This window comes from Stegodyphus dumicola, chromosome 5 (assembly GCF_044657685.1).
Source record: "Stegodyphus dumicola isolate Sdum_Otavi_A_Nest chromosome 5, ASM4465768v1".
Classification (NCBI taxonomy): Eukaryota; Metazoa; Arthropoda; class Arachnida; order Araneae; family Eresidae; genus Stegodyphus; species Stegodyphus dumicola.
Genome location: NC_140772.1, coordinates 224,495,960 through 224,509,817, shown reverse-complemented (window position 1 = coordinate 224,509,817; position 13,858 = coordinate 224,495,960). Strand labels below are relative to the sequence as shown.

At 31.7% G+C, this 13,858-nt stretch overlaps 1 protein-coding gene across 2 annotated transcripts in view; it reads left to right on the top strand.

Annotated features, from left to right (window-relative positions):
• Positions 1-12,951, top strand: part of LOC118188107 (protein argonaute-2-like) — a 28,726-nt gene extending 15,775 nt beyond the window's left edge. Inside the window, exons 2-3 of one of the 2 annotated variants that reach the window (XM_035358465.2) lie at positions 707-859; positions 8,564-12,951. In XM_035358465.2, the coding sequence (XP_035214356.1) occupies positions 707-859; positions 8,564-11,286 (2,876 nt within the window). In that variant the 3' untranslated portion in view covers positions 11,287-12,951. Of the gene's footprint in view, positions 1-706; positions 860-8,563 lie in introns of those variants that run through there. The other variant, XM_085817726.1, reaches the window with a different exon arrangement.
• The last annotated feature ends 907 nt before the right edge of the window (positions 12,952-13,858 follow it).

Sequence of the window (13,858 nt, the reverse complement as noted above, 5' to 3'; positions counted from 1 at the left end):
TCCTTCTGGCTGATAATAATTGGTCTCATGGTTTAATGCAGCATCCAGTAACAATGTATCCCGTCATGTGCAGTGATCACGACTTCCAGTGCAAATGCTGCGGACACATATTTGATGTGCTAGGAACACTTCTTGTGTGTAGACGGACTAGTGAAGACATCCAGAGATGCTTGTTCAGAGATATTTCTCTTCATGAAATTGGGCTCTTACAGGCACACTGAACTCTTACTACGTTGTTGGTAGCAGGCAGTGGTTGAAATATGTAAAGTTAAGGTTGTATCACATACTTAAAATCTTTTGGAAGAATAATTCTTTAATACAATTTTTCTGGTCTGTTGCACGATATAAAACAACCAATCACCATAGATCATTTTGAAGACACTACGTAAAGGGAAAACTAGTTCTTACACAAAAATGTAAACAATGATGGGAGATTCAATGTTGATAGCTGATTGGTTGTTGAAAATAAAACACGTATAACTTTTTTTGAAAGGAAGGAAAAAGTTGATCATCTTTCTTTCAATGGTAAAGCAAGTAGAAAAATTGTTTGAAATTATTGTTTTGCTGAAACAAATTAATGTGTGATAGCAGCAAAATTTTTGTTAGCATTTCATTATTTACTTGACAGATAGCACTTAAACCTTGTGAATACAGTAAATTAAAAGTTTTAAGGTTCTTTTTAACAATTCCGCTTAATTTTCTATAGGTCGTGGAAGAGGAAGAGGCAAAAACCCAAGAGCTGAACAGCAAGCTGTCAACTTTCCTCAAGAGCCTTTAAAACCCGAAAGAGAAATTCAAGGAAAGCCTGTTTCTACTCAACAATTTGCAGCTGCTTCAAGCAGTACTTCTCTTGCAAATGGTATAAATTATTATGAAATTTTTGAGTCTGTCTAGATCAGTGGTTCTCAATCCTTGCACCCCTTTCATCATTGCAACACTTTCCCGTCTTCCTCTTCAAAACTAAAAAATACACATACATTTATTTAAATTTAAGATTGTTTTTGATGCATTTAAAAATTAGATAAGAAAAAGCATAGAAAATGTAGATAAATACTAAAACTTGAATATAATATTCATAAACTAAATACTTAACAGGTAAATAAAAAGGTGAATGCATTTCCCCCTTAAACTATGAAAATTTCTCAACAGAGAATTCTTTCCCCCTTCCCCACACATATCGGTGGAGAACCGCAGGTCTAGATGACAACAATATTTGCATTATATTTTTTGATTGTAGCTATACAATCAAATATAGCAAAATATGGTAATGTTGGTCGTGGTATGCTGGAGATGGCTTTCATTTAGATGCAGTAAGGATCATTTGATACATAATTTATTTTAGGTTTTGTTCATAGAATAAAATACAATAAAGCAATACACACTTAAATTTCGCATATTATAACAACATTTTCAAAAAGCCAGACAGTTTGTGTCCTATTGGCAGTACAGAGAAGTGGAAAAATTATGACATTAATACTAGTTTAGTGTCAAGATCATGATATTGTTACTAATTTTGTATATATGTAAATAATATTAGGAAAATTGTATGTGAAATTGCAATAACTTTCATATAATGTAGCATGAAATGCTTGAAAAGTGAAGCTATGCTAGAAAAATAAGGTTATAAGGGCAACCCTACCTAACACTGAGGTAAATGACTCTAGTTTGGCAAGATATCACCTAAGTGGCAGTGGTTTTGGCGACTACCGTAATTTCCGGAAGAAACGCTGCGGCGTTTACGTGTTTAAAACATAAATTTTCAGTGGGTGCGGCGTTTCTACCCATGCGGCATTTAGGTGCACTAAAAATAAATTTTTTCCTATGATGGTCATTGTACATAGTTTGGATGGCCTTGTCATTGTGCATAGATTGGTGCTGTTCCCACGCAAAAGACCACTCAGTTGCTTTTTGCGAACGTTATTTTGTTTACGTTCTTTTCCTTGAATGGACCTACATGCCTTATTCACCCTAAACGAGATCTCAGAACAATAACATTCTTCCCCCTTTCAAATCAACATTCTCATCAGTTTGAATAGTCTCTCTCCTCTGCCATTCGATGAATCTTCCAGGACCCATTCTCTTTCCACCCCTGCCTTTTCTGCAATTTTTTTCAAAGGCGGACACGACTCTACCTGCCTCGCAATAACGAACTCTGACGTATTTTCCCTTCAGCATGAATGGATTTTTCTTGGCATTCTGCCAAATACACATCCCATCAGTTAGGGTGCAAGTACTTGTTGAATAGTTTTTAATTAGGGAGCGAAAAATTTTTGAAAATGTCTCTAAACGGCACAGAAGCTATACATTTCTTACCTTTAATTTATTTTTGAGTTATGGTTTCATTTCATGCATTTTTCTTAACTGGTATGTCATATATCAGGACTTAGGTTGAGTTTTTGCATCTATATGGCTCACGACGATGTCACGCGCAATTTAATGTATTGCGGCGTTTCTGTGTAATTTTAATTTTTTTCCCGCCATTTTTCTCGAGTGCAGCGTTTACGCTGATGCGGCCTTTCTTCCGGAAATTACGGTAATAGACTTAGCAACATTTTGGTCCGGTCCCTGTATAACTGTAACTGCTAGTGTAATTGATCCCTATATGTAACTGTAACTGTATCCTGTACTTCAATCATATATGCCATCTAGTAATTTCAAGAAATTGAAGGTATTAGAGATTTCTCAGCAGTCTGAGAAAACTATATCAGCCCAGAGAGAGCATCAGTTCTCAGTTGTTTAGTTCAGAGTATTGAGAAAGCTCCACGTGAACTTCGTCTTTTAAATGTGCTTTGCACTGTGTTTAACATTCTTAGTAGATTGAAGTATAACTAGTTAATAATTCTTTGTAGATTGAAGTATATTGATTGTACCCTGTAATGCTTAGAAGAGCTGTGCGAGTATTTTTATGGAAAGTTCCAAAATTGGTAAAGTATTTCATTTGGTAAAATAAATTTTACCAAGCTACCATTGGTTCTGTGTGCATTCAGTCCATTACACATCTGTACTCACACAACAGTATTAATATTAGATTAAGAATAGCAAACTTATGCTTCCACTTTATCCCTAATGTTTGGTTATAAATTTGAATTTGTAAATTTTTCCTTACTGTTAGATAAGAGACTTCAGTTTTACTTTTGCCATGATGTAAGAACAGGAATCGTTAACATTATTAATCACATGGCAGATTAATTTTGAAAGCATGCACATTATAAAAATTCATGCACTTCATAAGCATATTTCTGTTTTTAGGATTGAGAGAGGAAATAACCAAATTCAAAAAGAAATTCAAGAAGCTGTTACAAATTAAAGTTAGAATTTTATATTACATGCTCATAATAAGCTATATTTTCCATAAAGCATATATTGAGATGTCATTAAAATAAATTTAATATATTTACATGGAAATAAATGAAGTTGATGAAAATCAGTTTTAGATGGGATGACTGAGATAGTTGTTTAGATAGGATGACTGTAGATAGCTTTTAGATTGTTATGTGCAGAGTAATTGTTGATGCACTAAGTAACAGTAAAAGGTGTTTCTAATCTTATAATTAATAGAAAGGTATCATTCTTGAAAGCTTCAAGGCAAAGATGTATGACTAATTTTGAGGAAAAGTGTATTGAAGTAAAGCATGAGGAAATAAGTGTGAAGAAATTAAAAACAAAGAAACACATATGGAAATAAAATAGTAAAAGTACTATTAAAGAGAGATTCAGAAAATTGAAATGAGAATTATTGAAAAATGTGTAATAAATCTAAAGAAACAAGAATGCATTGTACATCATATATGCACAATACTTTTTAAAGTTTTTTACCAAAATCAAAGTAAAGCATGTAGAGATGATGAATAATTTTAAAGCAGTTTAAGAGTTTAAAGTTATTATTACAAGTATGTGATTTATTGAGATAAGCACTTTATTATTATTTATTGTATTTAAATGCCTAGGTTTTATAAAAACTATAATCAGTGTCTATTTGAAACTGACAGCTATTGATAATGTTCTTTACTTGAAATTTCACTGTCACTACCTTTAAAAATATTTAATATTGCAAGTTTACTGAGATAAAAACATTATTATTATTTATAGTATTTAAATGTCTCAGTTTCATAAAACTGACCGCTATTGATAATGTTCTTTACTTGAAATTTTGCTGCATCAGTAATCTTCATTCTAAGATGATGTGTGATATATAAGTTTTCTTCTGAGCTTCATGTTGGAAACAGACATAGCTTGAAACTATTTTTGTGACATTAATTTCTTTGAAGCTGCAATCTATTCATTTATCTGAGATATGGTGTACTTTCTTAGCCTCTCATTTGGCACTGTCTCTGTAGCATAGTATCTCCCAGAGTAAAAACATTACAGATGAGCCTTACAATGTAGGTTGATGGACACATTAAATGGTTTCAATATTCAAGACATTCTGTCTCTGTAGCATAGTATCTCCCAGAGTAAAAACATTACAGATGAGCCTTACAATGTAGGTTGATGGACACATTAAATGGTTTCAATATTCAAGACATTCTTTCAGTCAGATAACCATAGGAGCTCTCTCAGTAGCCAATTTAAAAATACACCTGGACATTGAAACCATGCTGCCTTAATTTCTGTTAGCAGTAACTTTATGGTACATTTTACTTCAGCTATTCATATTACAATTGCTTTTCAACTTGTCTGATTGACTGTAGTGTCATTTGGCTTATCAAAGTAGATTAAAGTTTTTTGTAATACATCATGTTGTCCTCAAGTCACAATTATGCATCTTTCTTAAGCTGAGGGCATTTGAAATTCGAGCAGTTCTTAAGAAAGTAGCCATGGCTTTGATGTTCGATACAGAATTCTGAGTGCTTGTCAAGCCATGAAATGTACTCGCCAGTCATAACTTCCCTTAAACTCAGTCTTGGGAATTTTCATAGTTTAAATTATCCTCTGGGCTTTAAATTAAATCATTTCAACAGACAAAGTAAATCTATTTGCCAGAATTTCATGATAAATGTAATCAAATTTGCTTTCAGTTTATATTTTGTCTAAATTTTATTCTGCTACCTTTCCAAGGTACAGTTATTGATCATTAATTTTTTTCCTCATGAAGCATATGCTTCATTTGAATCTATTATCACACATATGCAACAAACTTCCTTCATATTACTGTATTTATTAGTCCAAAGGGATTTGAATCCTGAAGGACTATTAGTTTCGTTTTGGCATTTTGCGTCGGACTCATAAATGTCAGTTCACTTTTCAAACTGTTGCCACAAAATGTTAGAGTCCTGCATTATATTTGAAGAAATTAAATAATGAAAAATCTGCATAAATGTATGTATATTTCTCGTATTGTGATAAAACAACGGTACATAGAGTCATCGAATTTTGAATAACGTAATCCTCCAACGAATATGAGCATGTGGAAGACCAAATTTGAAATTTGTTTTATGATCGATTTCCTATTTTTTAAAACTTTGACGAATTTTTGATTAACAAACTCAAGGATTTCAAAGCGAGCAATGGCAGCGTTGTGCAGAAAAAACATTTTTATCTCCAGCGCGTGAGTCTCTGTATCGGAAATTCTAAAGATATGCTCGTTTTAAAACTATTTTGCGATATTGTTGTTGCACTGGATCTTATGGTTTAAGTGCGAGTAACATGATATTTAATAAAGAAAGGTAACACACAAAATGTTAAAAAACGCCCCTTTGGACGTAATTTAAAATCTGAAACATTTCAGATTTTGTTTTTTTGTTTTTTTTTACTTGGTACATTACTTGTAACTTTGTTGCATAACTTTCTCTCTCCTTGGTCTGTTGTGTCTATGTGTAACATTGCACTGAGGCAGGCACTAAATAGTGAGCTTTAATTATCACTTCATTCTGTTGTATGAAATTTGCCATACTGCTACATTTACTCATTTGCCAATGGAGTTCTAAGACTTATTTTTGCAAATCTGGTTATATGTAAGAAACAAAATGCAGCTATTACATGTCTGTAGCTTATAATTCCACATATATGTCTGTTTGGAAACTAACTTCTTTAGCCAGTACTTTTATTTTCAGTATTTTTACTAACATAATTAGCGTACTTTATAAGTCACTATGTTTTATGTTTGGATGCTGTTTTAAATAGCTGGATCAGTGATTTTTTTTAATTCAATGTCAATTTTTAGCTTCTCAATTTTATTTTGAAACATCAGAAAAGTAATATTTATTGTGAATGGTATGTTATAAATTGCTGTTTTAGAATGAACAGTTTTTGTACGTTTGTTATTTTTTAAAAGTTTTATAAGTATTTCTTTAATGGTTCTAATATATGTTTCCTGTACATAGCTTGCTTATTTGCATATTTCCCTTCATTGCATATTTTCTTGCTTTTTATTTTTGTGTATATCATTTAGAAACTTTTATTTATGGTAGCAGATATGAGCAGATAATAAAAGTGTATTACATAAGTAAAGAGAATGGTATTAAAAACAGTACTTTTCTGTTAACAAAGGTGCAAACATTGACACTAAATAGATGGTGGCAATCCTAGTGATATATAAAACTGTTATGAATGGAATTACTATTATATATATAGTATGTATAATGTTTAACAAGCATGATGCCGAGTTTCTGAAATTATCTTGTTTTTTAAAGGAAAGCATATCACTATGTACATAGAGAAAACAACTATTGTTCTTCCCATGAACAATGATTTATTTTCACATAAAAAATTCCTAAGAGAATTTCCCAGATTGGTCATTCTCCACATTGAATATATATATATTACATAAATAGCTATGCAATAATTAATTTAGCTAGTCATGATGTGTTACCTCATTTGGTACTTTGAGACACATTTGTGATGGGCACCCTGTTAACAGAAAAGTACCAAAATAGTAATTGTAACTGAAATATAGAATGCCTTTAATATTAGTATATCTGTCCCAGTTGGTTTTTTATCCACTAAGTTTTTCCTGTAACCTGTGGTAGGGTGCCAATCTCTGTTGTCCATATCACATTAAATATTCTCACTGGATTCATCATGAGCTTTAATCAGACATAATACACAATAAATATTTATTTTCTGACTTCGAATTCGTGCCCTACTCCTTGACAGCCGGTCTCTGTCTGCACATCTCCAAAAACTTTTCCTTTGGTTATCCATATTTATCAACAGCAAATATGGACACAAGGCATGCTCCTTATCACTATCACCACAGTATTCCTTATCGATTCCTTTGATGGTAATAAAGAATAGAGTCAAATTATCAAATATTTCAAAGAATTCCCCCCAGCCCTTAATAACAAAATTAGGATATAAAATTAGTGGAGATCAAAATCAGATTCAACATATGACAAGGTTATAATGCATATATATATAAATGAAATAACAATAAATATATTTCAAAACATTTTTAAATTGTAATGTAAGGAACAAGTTTCTTTGAGAAGTGAATGTGTTCTTGATCTTGTGACAATCTGTGTCTAGAGAGTTCAATAGCAGATTTATTCTGTTGAATTGTCTTTAAGTCTGTTTGATTTCAGTTCAGGCAAATCAGAGTTCGAAAGCAAATAGGCTGGTTTTACGCAGTCTATACACCCAGTAGATTTATGGCCATTTATTTCAATTGTGAAAGTTTTGTCTTTTCTGGTTAGGACTTTGTGTGGATCTGAGTATTGCTGGCACAGTGGTGTCTTTTCTCAGTTGATACGTAAGTATACATATGTACACAATTTTAGAGTAGAACTTGTGTAATACTTATCTTGACAATGTGCAGATGTCACTTTGTGAAGATTCGGCTGAGCCATTTGAGCCAGCTTATGCCTGTTGGATTAACCCTAATTCAACTGTCCCAACTAATCATCCTGTCATCCATACATATGTTAACTTACTATTTAAAATAACTGCATTACGATATAGAGATAAAAAAGTTATTATGCCTGTTTAGAATGAGATCTAAATCCAGAGTCGTAGCTAGGGTTTTCAGCGCCCAGAGACAACTGAAGATTTCGTGCCCCCTACTGCTTGCCAAGGATGGAAAACATTTAATTCTAAAATGTCGTAACATCAGTTTGGCGCCCCTTGGATTTTGCGACAGGGGACAGATGCCCCCCTCTAGCTATGCCCCTGTCTAAATCGAATTTTGTACGAAGTGTGATGCAATCTGTGCATTAAATTGTTTCGTAAAAGTGAAGCAGTTGAAATTTTAATTTTTTATAGTTTAGAGAAGGATGAAGAAGATGGATTTGTAGTCATGTTTATATTGTATGTATATTTCGTTATGCAAAATATAATAATTAATTTTAATTATGTTTTTTATTTTGCTCTGTATTATGAATCTGAGTACTGGCATAAGCTGAACTGCAAAAACGACTGGGAAAATATTATTACACTTCATTTTAAATACCTGTTGTTGTTCACAGTTAGAGTACCCAGCTGATAAAATTGTTAATACACGTAATAAAGGATCTATATTTTGAAAACTATTATGTTACCTAAAAACAAATATAACTGCATTCAGTGTTTTTTATTATTTTATTCTATTTTGTTAAATATTAAATTCATTTCATACTTTTTTTACTAGGCAGAAAAAAATGTGAAAAGGATGTTCAGAATTTTCAAACTGAAAAACTCACAAGTGGAGGAGTTGCGAAAGGAACAGAAGTTGCACAGCATTATTCTTCAAAGGAATTGACAAAATTTTCTAAATTTGCTAAGAGACCTGGTTATGGCACTCTTGGAAGAGATATCAGTTTAGTCACAAACTTTTTTGCTTTGCGAAGCAAAGCTCAATATATCTATCATTATGATATTGAAGTAAATTCACTTGATCAAATTAAAAAGTATGGCCGCCATATGAAAGGGAAAGAACTTACTGCTGCTGAAGCTGCAATTTCTGGGATCTCTCGATTAGAACTTCAGCAGAGCAGAAGTATAGGAAAGATAAAGCGCAAAGAAGTTTTTGATGAGCTTGTAAAATCCATGAATCTAAGCAAATACAGTCCTGTATATGATGGTGTAAAAAATATTTTTACTTCACATCCTTTCCCATTTGATACACAAAGGACAACAGTTGTTGGATTAAGAGTGGAGGGCAAAACTCGTCAGTATGAAGTAATTGTGAAACCTGTAAAGAAATTAAATGGATCCAATATTATTGATGTTACATCTCTGAAAAAATTATATGAAGGGCATTCTGAAAGTGTGGAAGAAGTTCTAATGGCATTCAATGCTATAATGAACCACCGAGAGCCTCAAAGTACGCAGATTCAAGTGGGTCGCTCTTTTTTCTTCCTGACTCAGATAGATAAAGTTGCTTTAGGAGAAGGAACTGAAATTTGGATGGGATATAATCAAAGTGTTCATCTTACAGAAAAAGGACCAGCTTTAGTTCTAAATCTTGCAGCAAAAGCATTTCATAAGGCTGGACCTGTTATTGAGTATATTAATGAAGTACTAAAGCGTGATATTACACATGGAGATGCCATGAAACCTTATGAAATAAAGAAAGCAGAAAGTGCCTTAAAGGGGGTACGTGTAACTGTAACTCATTTGTCATATCCCAGGAAATATCATATTCAGGGCATTTCTAAAGTAAGTGCCCAAGAATTGCAGCTTTCAGTTGATGGTGCAAAAATGTCTATTGCTAGCTATTTCCAAACCAAATATGGAAAATTAAGATATCCATTTTTACCTTGCTTATACATGAGATCTACTAACAATCAAACTTATATTCCTTTTGAGAACTGTGAAGTTGTAGAAGGACAGCCAAAATTAGGCAAGCTCAGTGCTAGTCTTAATTCAAAAATGATTAAACAGGCAGCAGTAGCACCAGAGGCTCGTTTCAAAGCTATTGAAAAAGATGCTTATACTGTGAATGAACAAAGTGGTAAACAAATGCAACATTTCAATTTGTCAATGGACTTTCGGCCAATGCGTGTTCAAGGCAGAGTATTAGATCCTCCCTCTTTAGCATACTTCAATAAAGATACGTCACTCCCTGATGAAAAAGGCACATGGCGAATGGAAGGAAAACAATTCTTTAAGTCTTCGCTTGAGAAAAAGAAAGATCTTAAACCATGGATAATACTAAGTTTTGCAGATTGCCCTTTTAAAGAATTGGAACGTTTTGCTAATACATTTTTTAGAGTAGGAGAAAAAGTAGGTCTGCATTTTGGTGAGCTTCTAGATATCAGAATGTTTAATAGGCGGGATACAGTTGAAAAAGCCCTTAAAGATGCTGAAAAAACTCAAGCTTCTTTTGCTGTTATTATTCTCTCAAAATATGATTATTTTCATAATTATGATGAAATAAAATTCATCGCTGATTATAAACTAGGATTTGTTACCCAATGTATGGATTCTGGTGTTGTTCCTAGGTTTAATGACCAAATTGCAACTAATGTCTGTCTGAAAATTAATGCTAAACTTGGTGGTGTTAACCACATATTATTCAAAAGACCTGAAATTTTTTTGAAACCTGTAATAGTATTTGGAGCTGATGTTGTCCATTCTCCACGTGGTTCTGGGTGTCCTTCAATTGCAGCTGTTGTTGGAAGTTTAGATGCATACCCATCTACATATAAACTTGCATGCAGAGTTCAAGATAATCCAGAAGGCAATAAGATTTCACAAGAATTAATTTTAGAGGTGAGAGAGATGGTAGCAGGTATTTTGAAAACATTCTTCCATCATACTAGAGGGAAATATCCAGAAAAAATTATTTTTTTTCGAGATGGTGTTAGTGAAGGACAGTTTGAAGCAGTGCGTGATCATGAAGTTTGTGAAGTTGAGAGAGCATGTAAAGATGTAATTGGATACATTGTTCCTATAACATATATAATTGTTCAAAAACGACATCAGAAAAGACTGAAACCAGCAAACCCACGGGATGGCATTTCAAAGGGAAGAAATGTTCCTGCAGGTACTACAGTGGACAGAGATATTACTCATCCATATTTGTTTGATTTTTACTTAAATAGTCATGAAGGCATCCAAGGTACAAGTAAACCAGCCCATTATACTGTGTTGTATGATGCTAATAATTTTAGTGCAGATGCTCTGCAGACATTAGCTTATCATCTGTGTTATATGTACGTGAGGTGTAATCGAAGTGTATCAATTCCAGCTCCGGTGAGGTATGCTGATCTTGCTGCATATCGAGCCAAAAAATATGCAGATTTTCATATTCAGAAAGAGCGTGAGAGCAGTTCGTCATCTAACGGCTCCATTTCCAAATTACCAGATTATGCTCGGGAAGCAATTAATAGTATGGGAAGTTATAAAAGAAATATGTTCTATGTTTGATTTAAATATTTGTGTTTTGTATTAATATTTACAAAATATTCAAGATTTGAAGTGAGAGATATTCATTTCTGTATATTTCTATTATATGTGATCTTCTTAATTATGTAAAATGATGGTTAGATGTCTTTCAACAACTGCTGGTAAGTGAGTAAATTGCTTGTTGTCTTACTACTATTAGTAAAAAGAAAATCTATGCAGATTTCAAATAAAGAATATCTGAACAAAGTATCTAGTTATATTGATTATTAATTTATTAAAGTATCTAGTCATAAAAAAGTAAAATTTATGGAAATTTGATAAACATTGCATATTTTAATAGATATGTTTTATATTATTTATTAAAATATTACTGATATCACAAAGAATTGGAAATATTTTATCTACAGATAAATTTTTCATTTATATTTTTCTGTAGCTGACAAGTAATTTTGAAACATGTTTTGAATGTAAAGTGTATACAAATAGTAAATTGATGCTGAATACCTGATGAAATACATAACCTGCAATGGATTTTATCTCCCCACTCTGTATATTTGTGCAAATTTTTTTTTTTTTTTTTGTAAGATAAATGTTTTTACCGTGTAGCTTGCTGTAGATATTTATAGTACTATATCAAATTTCTTATGTACAAGAGCTTAAAATATTGCATATTTTAACTATGCTATGTAATTTTTTGTGGAAGTCTGATTGAACCCTTTTAAAAACTTTTTCATGAATTTCAAACTACATATAAAGGCTACTTAAGCAATATGACTTACTGTTTTCTCCGAATAACCAAAAATTATACTTAGTTTTAGTATAGGTGCTCTCATGTATTTACTTAAATTTATGTTCTTTACTTTTTTAACATATTTATTAAAATTTATGAATTAAAAGTGAGATTCTGACTGGTACATATAAACATTTCATATATGATTCTAAGCTATTTGCATATTGTTTAACATGACAAGTCAAATATAATTTATGATTTGCTGTGTATAATTGATATTGTTTTTAGATTTGATATAATAACAAATTCTGAGCTGAGGATTATATAAGCATTTTTGTTTGATAAAGTTAGGTTCGATGAATTTTCATTTTGTGAAGCAACAAAAATATCCATTAATGTATAAAAACTTTTTAAAATGTGTCATATTCTATAATTGAGAAATATGATGTTTAAAGTCTGTTCTGTACATTTAATATTATTTAAACTTATTACTTATCATATTAATATGAACAAAATTATGATTCAGTAATAAAAGCAAGTAGCAGTATGGATTTTAAATGTTGCAAAGTATTTAGTAAGGTCAGTAATTTTATTACATGAATTTTTAATATTTCTTATTTTTATATTTGTTAAAAATCATTCAGTATAACACATTGTATGGCTATACCATGTCTATCTTGTAGATCTGAAGTTTAGTCTTAATTGAGATTCTATTTTACATCTATACAATCTTAAAAAAAAGTAACAATTATTGATATAAAAAATATGAGGCAAAGTTTAGACAAATAAGTGGCTGGTCAGATTAAAAATCTTATGGTTCACTTTTATTGTTAAAAATAGCTGTAACTTGTATTTTGCACCATCCTTAACATTGTATAAAGTTCGTATATAGAAGTTGCTTTGTTTTATACATTTATTAATTATATATAATATAATAAATATTTTTCATTGTATCAGTAAGCAGTTTTTCATTTCTCAGACATCTTCTTTTCTGCAATTTGGATCAGAATATTCACATGTGAAAATAAACATATCAAATGAAAAAGTTTGGGCAGGTGAATTCCTAATTTCAAAAATCTGCTATTGTTAGAGATGTGTGCAGGATAAGGTTGAGCAGCATCAGACATCGTCCCAAGCAAAACCACTAGCTATTAAAAAAAATAATTGCATCATGCACCTACTAAGCAGCAATAGAAATCCTTTCTGTTAACATTTTTGTTCATTCAAAATAATTTGCCATATTTAATCTTGAAGATCCACTCCACCCATTGCTTGACAAGCTCTCAAGACTGAATTTTCACTTGCATGGTTTAGTTGAAAAAGAACAAAGAACTAAATAGTTTTCTACCTAAGAGAAGAAATGGAGAAGTTTCTTACTGGTGTATTCTTACCAGAGCTGTGGAGTTGGGCAAATTTTGGGGTAAAAGGAGCCTGAGCTGGAGTCTCTAAAAACAGGTCGACTCCAGTTTTCGATGGACAGTTTGAATTTAAAATGAATTGAAAAAATTAATGAGAAGCTGAGTTATTTTTATTTATGGACTGTATACATTAATAAAGTTATTTTCTATTTTATTGAAATAAATTATTTCCTATTAATAAATAAATATAAGGGAGGATGGATGTGATATTTGCCATTAATGATTAAACTGATTCATTTAGTTACAAATCTCGCTGATAAATTTAGGTAAGTAGCAAGAACTCCTAAAATTGATACCATTCTTAGAAAGCAAGCAGGAAAAGGAGCAGTTATTGATCAAGTAGTGCGATATGGAAGTACATATTTGATGATAAATAAGTTTTTAGAATTAAGAACTTTTTTAGGATACGTAGATAACCCTAATGTTTCACTAACAGAAAGGTTGG